General features: G+C 36.6%; 1 protein-coding gene across 1 annotated transcript in view; it reads right to left on the reverse strand.

Moving 5' to 3' along the window:
* Window positions 1-14,987, reverse strand: part of LOC128656858 (embryonic protein UVS.2-like) — a 115,265-nt gene that overhangs the window by 73,986 nt on the left and 26,292 nt on the right. The window contains exons 5-8 of the mRNA XM_053711024.1: window positions 10,433-10,474; window positions 9,773-9,907; window positions 9,546-9,663; window positions 819-997 (exon numbers count right to left, since the gene is read on the reverse strand). Coding sequence (XP_053566999.1) covers window positions 819-997; window positions 9,546-9,663; window positions 9,773-9,907; window positions 10,433-10,474 — 474 coding nt within the window. The remainder of the gene's footprint in view (window positions 1-818; window positions 998-9,545; window positions 9,664-9,772; window positions 9,908-10,432; window positions 10,475-14,987) is intronic.

Genomic DNA, 14,987 nt, shown 5'->3' on the forward strand with positions numbered 1-14,987 from the left:
ATGGAGTAGCTTGCGGCAGGCTCCGGGAGCGGCGGTTTAGGGGTTAATAGTAGCTTGCGGTGGGCTCCGGGAGCGGCAGTTTAGGGGTTAATATGTATAGAGTAGGTTGCGGTGGGCTCCGGGAGCGGCGGTTTAGGGGTTAATATGTATAGAGTAACTGGCGGTGGGCTCCGGGAGCGGCGGTTTAGGGGAAAACACTTTATTTAGTTGTGGCGGTGTAGGGGGGACAGATTAGGGGTGTTTAGACTCAGGGTACATGTTAGGGTGTTAGGTGCAGACAGCTCCCATAGAAATCAATGGGATGTCGGGCAGCAGCGAACTTGTACTTTCGCTTTGGTCAGACTCCCATTGATTCCTATGGGATCCGCCGCCTCCAGGTCGGCGGATTGAAAACCAGGTGCGCTGGGCCGGAAAAGTGCTGAGCGTACCTGCTAGTTTTTTGATAACTAGCAAAAGTAGTCAGATTGTGCCGAACTTGTGTGCGGAACCTCTGGAGTGACGTAAGAATTGATCTGTGTCGGACTGAGTCCGGCAGATCGAAGCTTACGTCACTAAATTCTACTTTTGCCGGTATCTAGCCTTTGATAACTAAGGCGAATCAGCCTCGCCACAAATACGCTGCGGAATTCCAGCGTATTTGAGGTTGATGGCTTGATAACTACCCCCCATAGTAATCTTAGGTAACTGATGCCAAACTGACTTGCTCTAAAGAAATAGAACATTAGTTACTTTTGCATTAGATTCCCTTTAAAGTTCTATAACATTCTTTTTCTTCCATATTCTATTGAAGCAATGTATTTCTTGCACATGCGCGTTACCTGGTAAAATATTTTCCGTAATAATGGTGACATAGTCATCTCTGTCACTTCTGCACTGCTCGTGAAAAAATCCCAAAGCGTGGTTCAACTCGTGCTGGACAGGTCCATGACTAATGCATCCATTCTTCATCACAGATACGGTCTGAGCTCCATGAGTCATTCCAATGTAGGACCAACAGCTGAAACAAAAATATACAAATAGATAAATAATTCTACCATGTAATGCTTAAAGGGAGTTTAAACTGTAAATTCATGCTAGACATAATGATGTATTCAAAGCAAAACATCAGAATAAAATGCAGATGTATTTTTTATAATTATATTAGTTGTTTAAATACTTAAATTATAAGTTTAATGATTTAGTTTCTGTACTTTAGTTTCTATAAAGTAATGGTCGTCATCATGTTTGAACTAGTTTTCTATTTATCCAGTGCTTTTTTATATATTTTTATAAAGTATTTAAAGCTCTTGTAGCTACTATGGGCTATATTATAAGTGGTGTGCTATTTAGCGCTCCGGCTCGAGCGTCAACATTACTAGAAGTACTGTTTTGTGCGTGGGTTAGAACGTGTATTACAAGTTGAAAGTAAATTGTTTGTGCACAAGCGAAACCCAATGCACGCTAACTTCAGGACTTCAGATATCACAACTTTGCTAACTTTTTCTCCCCATCTACTTCAATGGAAAGTGTAGAAGAAAAGAACTTAACAATTATCGCTTGCACGCTAACCTGACAGGAGTTATTCATATTTCACATTTCAATGATTTTCACATAAAGAACAATCAGCTAGATTACAAGTTATGCGCGCTATAGGGAAATTAACGAACGCAAGAAAAGTTGCGTTATTTAACCCCCTATAGCACAGCCATTACAAGTTTTAAAAAACCCGGCTTGTGTGGGCGAAATTGTGTTTTTAAGCTCCATACCACACCAAAAACAAGCGCTGTTTTGTTGTGCTCGTGCACACTTTACCCATAGACATCAATGGGGAGAGCAGGTCAGAAAAAAGCCTAACACCTGTGATCGCGGAAAGAAAAGCTCTGTAAAGCCCCATTGATGTCTATAGGGAAAAAATACCGTTTAAACCTAACGCCCTAACATAAACCTCACATCTAAACACCTCTAATCTGCCCCCCACCGACATCGCCGACACCTACAGAATGTTATTAACCTCTAATCTGCCACCCCCGATATCGCTGCAACCTAAAGAATACTATTAACCCCTAATCTGTCGCTCCGGATATCGCAGCCATCTCACTAAAGCTATTAACCCCTATTCCCCTGCACCCCAACATCGCCCACACTATAATAAATATATTAACCCCTATTCTACCGCTCACCGACATCGCCGCTACTAAAAAAACTATTAACCCCTAAACCTCTGGCCTCCCACATCACTACCACTAAATAAATCTATTAACCCCTAAACCGCCAGCCCCCCACATAGCAACAACCTAAATTTAACTATTTAAACAGCCAATAGGATTTTAGCAGCTCTAATTCCTATTGGCTGATTCAAATTTTTCAGCCAAAAGGAATGCAAGGGACGCCATCTTGGATCGCGTACCTTGCATCCTCTTCATACAGGGGCGACCGTATGAAGAGGATGCTCTGCGCCGGATGTCTTCAGGATGGACTCCGCACTGCCAGGATCAAGATAGAAGATGCCGCCTGGATGAAGATTGAAGAGGCCGTCTGGATGAAGACTTCTCGCTGCCTGGATGAAGATCGTTCAAGCGGGACTTCAAAAACTGTAAGTGGACCGTCGGGGTTAGTATTATTTTTTTTTACGTTTTTTTTTGGGTGGGTTTTTATTTTAGATTAGGGTTTGGGCAGCAAAAGAGCTAAATACCCTTACAAATGCCCTTTTCAGGGCAATAGGTAGATTCAATGTTTTAGATAGTTTTTTTATTTTGTGGGTTTTGGGGGGGTGGTATGTAATGTTAGTGGGACTTTGTATTTTTTTAAGAAAAGAGATGATATATTTAGGGCAATGCCCTTTTAAGGGCTATTAGTAGTTTATTCTAGATAAGGTTTTTTATTTTGGGGTGTTTTTTTAAATGGGTATTAGAATAGGCATAATTTTTATTATTTTTGATCATTTGTTTGTTATTTTGTGTAATGTATTTTTTTCTTTTTGGGGTGGGTTTTCATTTTTAAATTAGGGCTTGGACAGCAAAAGAGCTAAATGCCATTTCAAGGGCAGTGCCCATACAAATGTCCTTTTCAGGGCAATGGGTAGATTAGGTTTTAACTTATTTTTATTTTGCGGGTTTGGGGGGTGGGGTTTTGTATACTGTTAGGGGTGTTTGCTTTGTTTTGTAGCAAAAGAGCTGTTAACTTTAGGGTAATGCCCTACAAAAGGCCCTTTTAAGGGCCCTTGGTAGTTTATTATAGATTAGGGGTTTTTTTATTTTGGGGTGGGTTTTTTATTTTTTTAAAAGGGCATTAGAATAGGAATAATTGTTATTGTTTTGTGTAATTTTGTTTGTTATTTTTTGTAATGGTAGTTTTTTTTTATTTTTTGTAATTTTAGTGGGGTTTATTTTGTAATGTTAGGGTTTAGTGTAAGGCAGGTTAGGTTCTTAGTTAAGTTTTAGGTAAGTTTGTATTTATTTTAACTAGGTAGTTAGTAAATAGTTAGAGTTAAGTTTAAGGTTACGTTAGGGTTAAGTTTAGGTTTATATAATATAGTTTAATTTAGTTTATTGCACTGTGGGGAGCTTTCGGTTTAGGGGTTAATAGTTTTCTTTAGTATATTTTGTTGTGGGGGCATGCGGTTTAGGGGTTAATAGGTTTATTACAGTGGTGGCGGTGTAGGGCTTAATAACTTTAGTACAGTGGGGGCGATGTGGGCAGACAGCAGATTAGAGGTAAATTATATTTAAATAGTGTTTGCTATGCTGGAAGGCAGCGGTTTAGGGGTTAATAACTTTATTATAGTGGTGGCGATGTCAGGGAGCGGCGGAATAGGGGTTAATAATTATTTTTAGTGGCGGAGATGTCGGGAGCGGCTGATTAGGAGTTAATTATTTTAATATAGTATTTGCAATGCGGGAGGGCCTCGGTTTAGGGGTTAATAGGTAGTTTATGAGTGTTTAGTGCACTTTGTAACACTTTAGTTGTGAGTTTTATGTAACAGATTTATAGCGTAAAACTCATAACTACTGCTTTTAGATGGCGTTACGGATCTTGTCGTTTTAGGCTGTAAAGCCTTTTTTTTTTAGCCAGAACACAAAACTCGTAATACCAGAGCTATGGGAATCCCATTAAAAAATGTCATTTTTAAGAGTGCAGTACTGACGATGCGTTACAAGCTAAAAGTCTTGCGGCACACCTATACCGACAAGACTTGTAATGCCTGCGTTGCTGTTTTAACACTGAAAATACCATATTTTTACGTTAAAAGATGAACACACAGACTTGTAATCTAGCTGAATGTTATTTTTATTTCAAGTAAATATTTATATATATATATAGCTATATAAATATATCTATAACTGTATATTAATCCTGCTAGCTATATAGGTATAGATATATATTTTACATTAACATTATCATATATATATATATAAATTTTATAATAAAAATTATTATTTTTTCTATATGAAGAGCATTGAAATGTAAAATATACGTAACAGACTTCGGGCTTCGCACTTTAGTACTAACACAGTGTCGATTAATGCACATGAAAAATTAGTTATCTTAAGACACGTTATTGAAATATTAAATATAAAATATTGTAAAAAAATATTATATTAAGATACAGTAAAATATTTTTATATTCTATGAATTGTTTAGAATATTGTAGTACATCTATAAAAATTATTTTCATTATTTATTAATATTCTTTAAATTATTTATATTTAATAAATACATAACGTGCCTTAATATAACTCATGTTGGGTTAGTACACATGAAGTATTAATGTACTATAGATGTACTAATATATTCTAAAAAAATACATAGTATCTATCTATCTATATATCTATCTGTGTGTATATATATATATATATATATATATATATATATATATATATATATATATATATATATATATATATATATATATATATATATATATTAATGTATCTATAATAATTTTTAATAATTACTAATAATATTTTAAAAATATTTCATATTTAATATTTCCATAATGCGTCTTAAGATAACTAATTCATCATGTGCGCTAACCCGACACCACATTAGACCTAAAGCACGAAACCCGAAGCTCGTTACATATATTTTACATTCCAATGTTCTTCAAATAGAATTTTTATTATTATTAAATATATATTTCTATATACAGTATCTCACAAAAGTGAGTACGCTCCTCACATTTTTGTTAATATTTTATTTTATCTTTTCATGTGACAACACTGAAGAAATAACAATTTGCTACAATTTAAAGTAGTGAGTGTACAGACTGTATAAAAGTGTAAATTTGCTGTCCCCTAAAAAAGAAACTCAACAGACAGCCATTAATGTCTAAACCGTTGACAACAAAAGATAGTACACCCCTAAGTGGAAATGTCCAAATTGGGCCCAATTAGCAATTTTCCCTCCCCAGTGTCATGTGACTTGTTAGTCCTACAAGGTATCAGGTGTGAATGGGGAGCAGGTGTGTTAAATTTGGTGTTATCGCTCTCACACTCTCTCATATTGGTCACTTGAAGTTCAACATGGCACCTCATGGCAAATAACTCTCTGAGGATATGAAAAAAAGAATTGCTGCTCTACATAAAGATGGCCTAGGCTATAAGAAGATTGCCAAGACCCCGAAACTGAGCTGCAGCACGGTGGGCAAGACCATACAGCGGTTTCACAGGACAGGTTCAACTCTCGCCATGGTCAACCAAAGAAGTTGAGTGCACGTGCTCAGTGTCATATCCAGAGGTTGTCTTTGGAAAATAGATGTTCGAGTGCTGCCAGCATTGCTGCAGAGGTTGAAGGGGTGGGGGGGTCAGCCTGTCAGTGCTCAGACCATACGACGCACACTGCATCAAATTGGTCTGCATGGCTGTTGTCCCAGAAGGAAGCCTCTTCTAAAGATGATGCACAAGAAAGCCTGAAAACAGTTTGCTGAAGACAAGCAGACTAATGACATGGAGTACTGGAACAATGTCCTGTGGTCTGCTGAGACCAAAAAAAACTTATTTGGTTCAGATGGTCTCAAGCATGTGTGGCAGCAACCAGGTGAGGAGTACAAAGACCAGTGTGTCTTATCTACAGTCAAGCATGGTGGTGGGAGTGTCATGGTCTCGGCCTGCATGAGTGCTGCCAGCACTGGGGAGCTACAGTTCATTGAGGGAACCATGAATGCCAACATGTACTGTGGCATACAGATGGAGTAATGGAAGAGGACTCCAGTGTCAACCTGTGAAGCTCTGGTGAACTCGATGCCCAAGAGGGTTAAGGCAGTGCTGGAAAATAATGGTGGCCACACAAAATATTGACACTTTGGGCCCAATTTGGACATCTCCACTAAGGGGTGTTCTCACTTTTGTTGCCTATGATTTAGACATAAATGGCTGTGTGTTGAGTAATTTTGAGTGGACAGCAAATTTAAACTGTTATACAGGCTGTACACTAACTACTTTACATTGTAGCAAAGTGTCATTTCTTCAGTGTCGTCACATGAAAAGATATAATAACGTATTTACTAAAATGTGAGGGGAGTACTCACTTTTGTGAGATACTGTATATATCTGATAAAGTTAATGCAAAATGCTAACCTGTCAGATGTTAAAATAACCACACCAGAAGTCCCCTCATGTGCACATCAGCAAATTGTGGAAATAAAACACAGGGTACTCACATACTCCTGCAGAACTTAAATGTGCTTGGTAGAGATGTGCTGGAGATCGCACTGTACCAGACAATGAAGCTGGGCATCTCATACTGCCAGTCATCTGGTTCTGAATAGACCAAATTGCTAGGTCCCAGTGATCTCTGTATAAAGTGCTGTGAAACAGACTTCACCACTAGATGTCCATATTAGGGATAATAAAACACGTTTATTGGATCAAAACAAGTAAAATGTGAATGTACAAAGATACTAAGGTCTACCAGACATGCAACATGTCTCTCGGCCGATCATTGGGACCTGGCAATTTGTTTTATCTTCACATAGTAGTATACAAATGTGCACATGAGGTGCCTTCTGCTGTGGTTATTTTACAGATCGATTTGGTTCTAAAGAAAAAAAAAAGAGCAGCCTTAGATGGTGTGTCACATACTTCATAGTATGTTTCCATTTCCAAGCTTGTGCTTTTCTAAGACATTGGACTGAGTATCCTGGTTGTGCTATGGACATTTCAGTGTCGAGTATTGTATGTCATTTCTATCAAAATTCAATTGCTACATTTTTATTGTTTTTTTTGTTTTGTTTCCTCTAAACACTGAATTCCAAAAAACAAATGAGCAATGGCACTACAAATAGAGAATCTCCCAGTTAGCAAATTTTATTTGTGGTTTGTGGCACAGAGAAAGAGATCCACTATAGAATGCAATACAGCACTCCATGCCCTGGCTATTAAAGGGGCATTATGCACTAGATTTTTCTTTGCATACATGTTTTGTAGATGATCCATTTATATAGCCTATAAAGTTTATTTTTTAAAATAATGTAGAGTTTTGCTTGTTTTTAAATAACTTTGCGCTAATTTTCAGACTCCTAACTAAGCCCCAAGTTTTGCAACAATACTGATGTATTCCTACTCCAGATTGCTCCTGTTTGTGTAAAGAGTCTTCTCATATGCAGAGGAAGGGGGAGGGGGGAGTAACTGCTGTTTTTGCTATAGAAACACTTTCAGTGGGTGTTCCAGCTAACCTTTTCAACAGAGCTAAACTGTGAGCTTCTAAGTAAGATTTTATAAGGTTTTATACTGGATTTTTAGATCAGTATATTTGCATAGTATTTTTTATAGTAGTGTCTATTGCATGCAGTTAAATGAAAATTGGTTTCTACTGTCCCTTTTCAGGGACACTGAACCCAATTTTTTTCATTTGTAATTCAGATAGAGCATGCAATTTTAAGCAACTTTCTAATTTATTCCTATTATCAATTTTTCTTCGTTCTCTTGCTATCATTATTTGAAAAAGAAGGCATCTAAGCTTTTTTTTTTGGTTTCAGTACTCTGGACAGCACTTTTTTATTGGTGGATGAATTTATCCACCAATCAGCAAGGACAACCCAGGTTGTTCACCAAAAATGGGCTGGCATCTAAACTTACATTCTTGCATTTCAAATAAAGATACCAAGAGAAGGAAGAAAATTTGATAATAGGAGTAAATTCGAAATTTGCTTAAAATGTCATGCTCTATCTGAATCACAAAATTAAATTTTTCGGTACAGTGTCTCTTTAAGGAAGAAAGTGAAGAAGAGTGATATAAAACATAACTTTTAATAATATTTTAAAAATGGGATAAAAATTACACTTTAAAATTAGGAAATCAGGTGTACAATGTGATGACACCTTTGGAGAATATCCAATATTAAGTGTAATTGCAATATTTAGATATTTAAGTGTCTAAATATTCATGGAGAGTTCTATTAATGTCACCAAATAATCACTTGTATGTGCTTGTGTTCACGCAAATCAATATATACAATTGAGTCCCAATGTCAGGGTATTATCCATGCAGTAGTACAATATTTAAATGAAATAGTGGTTATAATTACAATTCACAAATATTAAATATTCTAGAATGTTAATAACTAATTAATTTTTGAGCTAATATGGTTCAATGTTTAACCATGGTATAACCCCAATTGGAGTACCACACTTTGGATATTGATACTTTAATGGCTAACCTGGGCATAGAAATAATGTCACCTAATTGTAATACTATCCTTTGTACTGAGAGCTCGCTACTGTAACACATAGTAATTTACACAGCAGAGTGCGCAGAAATGGTAAATATGATTAACTCTCTCCTGGAACGTTAGGAGTGTTACTAATAGAACCTCAAATCCCATGCTAAACTCTGCAACATACGATCCGGTACTAACCCTATAAATGGATCAGGATACACACTACTTGTTCAAGCATAACATAAACCACACAAGCGATATATATGTTATCAATTTATACCTCCAGTCACTACAGCATAACAGATTACACTGTATTCTCTCGTCATTTTTTTTCGTCTCCCTAGGGACTTATAACATCCTAGCAGATTTAATATTAGTGAATTGTAATTATAACCAATATTTCATTTAAATATTGTCCTACTGCATTGATAATGCCCTGACATTGGGACTCAATTTTGTATATTGATTTGCGTAAACACACAAGTAATCATTTGGTGACATTGATAGAACGCTGCATGAATATTTAGACCCTTGGATATCTAACTATTGAAATTACACTTCAAAGGCATATTATTGGATATTATTCTCCAAGGGTGTCATCACATTGTACACCTGATTTCCTAATTTTAAAGTGTAATTTGCATCCCATTTTTTATATGTTATTAAAAATCATGTTTTATTTCGGAGCTTGATACATATGCCCCATTGAGTGCTGTAGTGCATTCTGTAGTGAATCTCTTTCTCTTTTAAACAAACTACAATTAAAACACTGAATTCTATTTGTTATACTTACAATTTATAACAGTAGCTCCCTCTAGTGGTTGATATCATCTGTTGCGTTGATATAAATTATTTTTCCATGCACATATTTATGTGTCTAAAACTAAAAACAAACAAATAAAAAGCCTACCCAGAATCTTGCTTAATATTCAAGTAGTCTGTTTCTACAGTATGAGGAATAAACCTCACACATGTCAGGGTCTTAAATTCTTCCATAGCTGCAGTGATTACAGATACCTCATTGACATCTACATGAGAAATAAAAGATTAAAAACAAAAAAAATAATACTTTTAATTGATCTTATATGAAATATCTGAGATGATACAATTTCAAACACAGTCTTCAGCACAACCTACCGTAATCAGGTGATAAAACGTATGGCACATTCACAATGCCGCTATTTGATTTGGGCCACCGGCAGTCTGGGCAGTTCAGAGCATTGCGTCCGATCTTGTAAGCTATATCGCCTTGACGTAAAAGCTTCTTACTTTCTGAAATAAGTAACCAAATAATTTTGTTTTTATTTATTAGTTGTGTTAAAGTGAGAGTTCCTAGAGGGCTGTTTCTATAAACTACACATTCATGCAAATCCTCACTGGGATATTTGTTATTCTACTTAACGTCAGACCAACCCTAAATATATCTCTTATAGAACTATTAAATACAGTAGAATTGCATATTCAACAAATGTAGGATTCAAATACAACTCAATGACATTCACTCTGAACTTCAAATGAGCAGTAGCTTTTTCTGACAAACCACAAAATTTCCTTCCACTTCTCTGCTCCCTGTATCATGTGACAGTCATTAGCAAATCACAGGACTCATACATGTATACACTTGAACTCTTGCACATGCTCAATAGGAGCTTGTGCCTCAGAAAGTGTGCATATGAAAAGAATATGCACAATTTGATAAAGGGAGTTGTTTGTTTAACTGCGTGCTCTGTCTGAATCATGAAAGTTTAGTTTTAACTTACTCTAGCACTATTCAATAATAATTTAGTTTACGCTTACCTTGATTGGCTCTTATAACAGTGGTATATACATCTGGTACATCTGTTGCAAAAAAAACAGAGAAAAAATTAAATTATATGTTACGTCATTTAAAGCTTTATCAATTTCTTGATTATTGAAAATTGTTTATCTTCCATTTACCACCTACACTAAAAATGTGAATAACAAATGTAATAAAAGCTATGTAAACAGAAGACAATAGCACCAATAAATCTCCTAGTGGGGGTAGGGAAGAGATAAATATTTTTGTATCTGAAATAGCTGGTTGTGCTCAGCCATACTTTTTTTGTTTAAGACATGGATAACATTAGCAAGTCTGCTTTACCTACAGGCTCAGCTAATTTCCTTGTGTAGCTCATGGTTTTTATTAGCAAAACCAGCTATTTCAAATACAAAAATAAACAATTTCCCATACTTTAATACTCTGCAGTAGGTATAACAAGTAATTTAGAACACTTAGGGCTAGATTACAAGTGGCACGCTAATGATAGTGTGGGACACAATTAGTGCCCAGCTTGATATCACAAGTCCATGGTAAATTAAATTTAGCGCAACTGACATCACCCTAGAGCACCCATTACACTCAATGGATTTAGCAAACTTGTTAAATAAAGCTGATATTATAAGCTGAAAGTTATGGGTTGCGCTCAAACGAAAGACCAAATAGCGCTAGAATAATTAGTACTACTTGAGACCTTTTAACTTATAATACCAGCGCTTACTGACAGCAGTCATTTTTTACTTTCAACTCTGTTAGCGCTCATACGCAACAACAAATGTCTGCGCTACTTGTAATCTAGCCCATTAAGGGGCAACACACTTTATAGTACAGCGTCTCTTTAATAGAAGAATGGAAATGCCGACTAGACAAGGAGAAGGAACACCTGACTTAATGCTCTCGGTTAATGGGTGCCAGGCACGGTAAGCATTCTGTTTGCACGGTCAGGGCTCTGACAAGAAGAGGATTGGGATAGCGCGCTCTCCAGCGCATTAAGGTAAGCATTAACCATTAGAATTTTTTTTAAAAGAAACAAATTAATAAAGAATGCAGTTCAGATTTGTTACCACTAGATGGCATATGCATATGGGAATTTTATCACAGGATTCAAATGTGGCCTCAATGTAAGTTACTGGTGTACAAAAAAGAGGATTGTGAGAATTATTTGTGACCTTGACAAAGGCCTTATCATGGGCCAAAATGTTGTATTAATTAAATGTTCAATAACGTATGCTAAAGGGACAGTATACACTCATTTTCATATAACTGCATGTAATAGATAATACTATAAAGAATAAGATGCACAGATACTGATATAAAAATCCAGTATAAAACTGTTTAAAAACTTACTTAGAAGCTCTCAGTTTAGCTTTGTTGAAAAGGTAGCTGGAAAGCCCACTGCAAGTGGTAAATAAGACACTCCCCCCTCCCCCTTCTTTTGTATATGAAAAGACCCTTTACACAAACAGGAGCAAGTTGAAGTAGGAATCTGACGGTATTCTCATAAAACTTTGGGGCTTGGTTAGGAGTCTGAAAATCAGAGCAATGTTATTTAAAATTAAGCAAAACTATACATTTAAAAAAAAAAAAAAAAACAACTGTATGGGCTATGTAAATAGATCATCTACAAAACATTTATGCAAAGAAAAAATGAGTGTATAATGTCCCTTTAAGGTAACGTTTTATTTAAATCTTGTCTCTACGCTGTGTTTTGCACTTACCTATATTGGCTTCTAAGTCTGAGGTTGGATTAGTTTCTTGAAATAATAAATAAATTAAGTACATTTCTTCTTTCTATTATTATTATTATTATTATTATTATTATAAAGGAAATAAATTACAGAGTTACATTATGATAAAGGTCAGTGGCGACTCTAGGAACAATATATAGGGGGGGGGGCACATAAGATACCACAGTCAAAACTGGGGGGCACTAATAATTTTCACCACTAAATTATATATACTGGTATATAAAAAACGCTACCTACTAAACCTCTGCATTATGCCATGTAAGATTCATCATGGTCATCATCTGGCAAAGCTTTGTTTAAAAATGAAAGAAAAAAACAAACATGGTAGCCAGACCCAGGTTTCTTAACCACTCTGTATAAGCTGTGTAAGTATCTTTTTAAAGTGACCCAATCTTTTTCTTTAATGATTCAGATAGAGAAGATATATTTAAAACTACTTTCCAATTTACTTCTATTATAAAATGTGCTTTATTCTCTAGGTATCCTTTATCAAACGAGTGACAATGCACTACTGTGTGCTAGCAGAACACATTGGATGAACCAATTACAAGAGGAATATATGTGTACCCACCAATCAGCAACTAGCAACCAGTAGTTATTTGCTGCTCCTGAGCATGCCTAGATATGCTTTTCAACAAAGGATACTAAGGGAAGGAAGCAAATTAGATAATAGAATTAAACTGGAAAGTTGTTCAAAACTGCATGCTCTATTTAATTTTTACTTTATTGTCCCTTTAAGCAAGTTTTTTCATCCCAAACACTACATATAATGTTATACACTGTAGGGCTGATAAGCAAGTGGGTAATACGTGCTAATGTTATACACTGTAGGGCTGATAAGCAAGTGGGCAATACATGCTAATGTTATACACTGTAGGGCTGATAAGCAAGTGGGCAATACGTGCTAATGTTATACAATGTAGGGGTGATAAGCAAGTTGGCACTGGGCAATACATGCTAATGTTATACACTGTAGGGCTGATAAGCAAGTGAGCAATACATGCTAATGTTATACACTGTAGGGCTGATAAGCAAGTGGGCAATACGTGCTAATGTTATACACTGTAGGGCTGATAAGCAAGTGGGCAATACGTGCTAATGTTATACACTGTAGGGCTGGTAAGCAAGTGGGCAATACGTGCTAATGTTATACACTGTAGGGCTGATAAGCAAGTGGGCAATACGTGCTAATGTTATATCCTGTAGGGCTGATAAGCAAGTGGGTAATACATGCTAATGTTATACACTGTAGGGCTGATAAGCAAGTGGGCAATACATGCTAATGTTATACACTGTAGGGCTGATAAGCAAGTGAGCAATACGTGCTAATGTTATACGCTGTAGGGCTGAAAAGCAAGTGGGCAATACATGCTAATGTTATACACTGTAGGGCTGATAAGCAAGTGGGCAATATGTGCTAATGTTATACACTGTAGGGCTGATAAGCAAGTGGGCAAATGTGCTAATGTTATACACTGTATGGCTGATAAGCAAGTGGGCAATACGTGCTAATGTTATACACTGTAGGGCTGATAAGCAAGTGGGCAATACATGCTAATGTTATACACTGTAGGGCTGATAAGCAAGTGGGCAATACATACTAATGTTATACACTGTAGGGCTGATAAGCAAGTGAGCAATACATGCTAATGTTATACACTGTAGGGCTGATAAGCAAGTGGGCAATACGTGCTAATGTTATACACTGTAGGGCTGATAAGCAAGTGGGCAATACATGCTAATGTTATACACTGTAGGGCTGATAAGCAAGTGGGCAATACGTGCTAATGTTATACACTGTAGGGCTGATAAGCAAGTGGGCAATACGTGCTAATATTATACACTGTAGGGCTGATAAGCAAGTGGGCAATACGTGCTAATGTTATACACTGTAGGGCTGATAAGCAAGTGGGCAATATATGCTAATGTTATACACTGTAGGGCTGATAAACAAGTGGGCAATACATGCTAATGTTATACACTGTAGGGCTGATAAGCAAGTGGGCAATACGTGCTAATGTTATACACTGTAGGGCTGATAAGCAAGTGGGCAATACGTGCTAATGTTATACACTGTAGGGCTGATAAGCAAGTGGGCAATACGTGCTAATGTTTTATACGCTGTAGGGCAGATAAGCAAGTGGGCAATACGTGCTAATGTTACACTGTAGGGCTGATAAGCAAGTGAGCAATACATGCTAATGTTATACACTGTAGGGCTGATAAGCAAGTGAGCAATACATGCTAATGTTATACACTGTAGCGCTGATAAGCAAGTGGGCAATACGTGCTAATGTTATACACTGTAGGGCTGATAAGCAAGTGGGCAATACGTGCTAATGTTATATACTGTAGGGCTGATAAGCAAGTGGGCAATACATGCTAATGTTATACACTGTAGGGCTGATAAGCAAGTGGGTAATACGTGCTAATGTTATACACTGTAGGGCTGATAAGCAAGTGGGCAATACATGCTAATGTTATACACTGTAGGGCTGATAAGAAAGTGGGCAATACATGCTTATGTTATACACTGTAGGGCTGATAAGCAAGTGGGCAATACATGCTAATGTTATACACTGTAGGGCTGATAAGAAAGTGGGTAATACGTGCTAATGTTATACACTGTAGGGTTGATAAGCAAGTGGGCAATACATGCTAATGTTATACACTGTAGGGCTGATAAGCAAGTGGGCAATACATGCTAATGTTATACACTGTAGGGCTGATAAGCAAGTGGGCAATACGTGCTAATGTTATATACTGTAGGGCTGATAAGCAAGTGGGTAATACATGCTAATGTTAT

The sequence above is a fragment of the Bombina bombina genome, chromosome 4, assembly GCF_027579735.1.
Source record: "Bombina bombina isolate aBomBom1 chromosome 4, aBomBom1.pri, whole genome shotgun sequence".
NCBI lineage: Eukaryota > Metazoa > Chordata > Amphibia > Anura > Bombinatoridae > Bombina > Bombina bombina.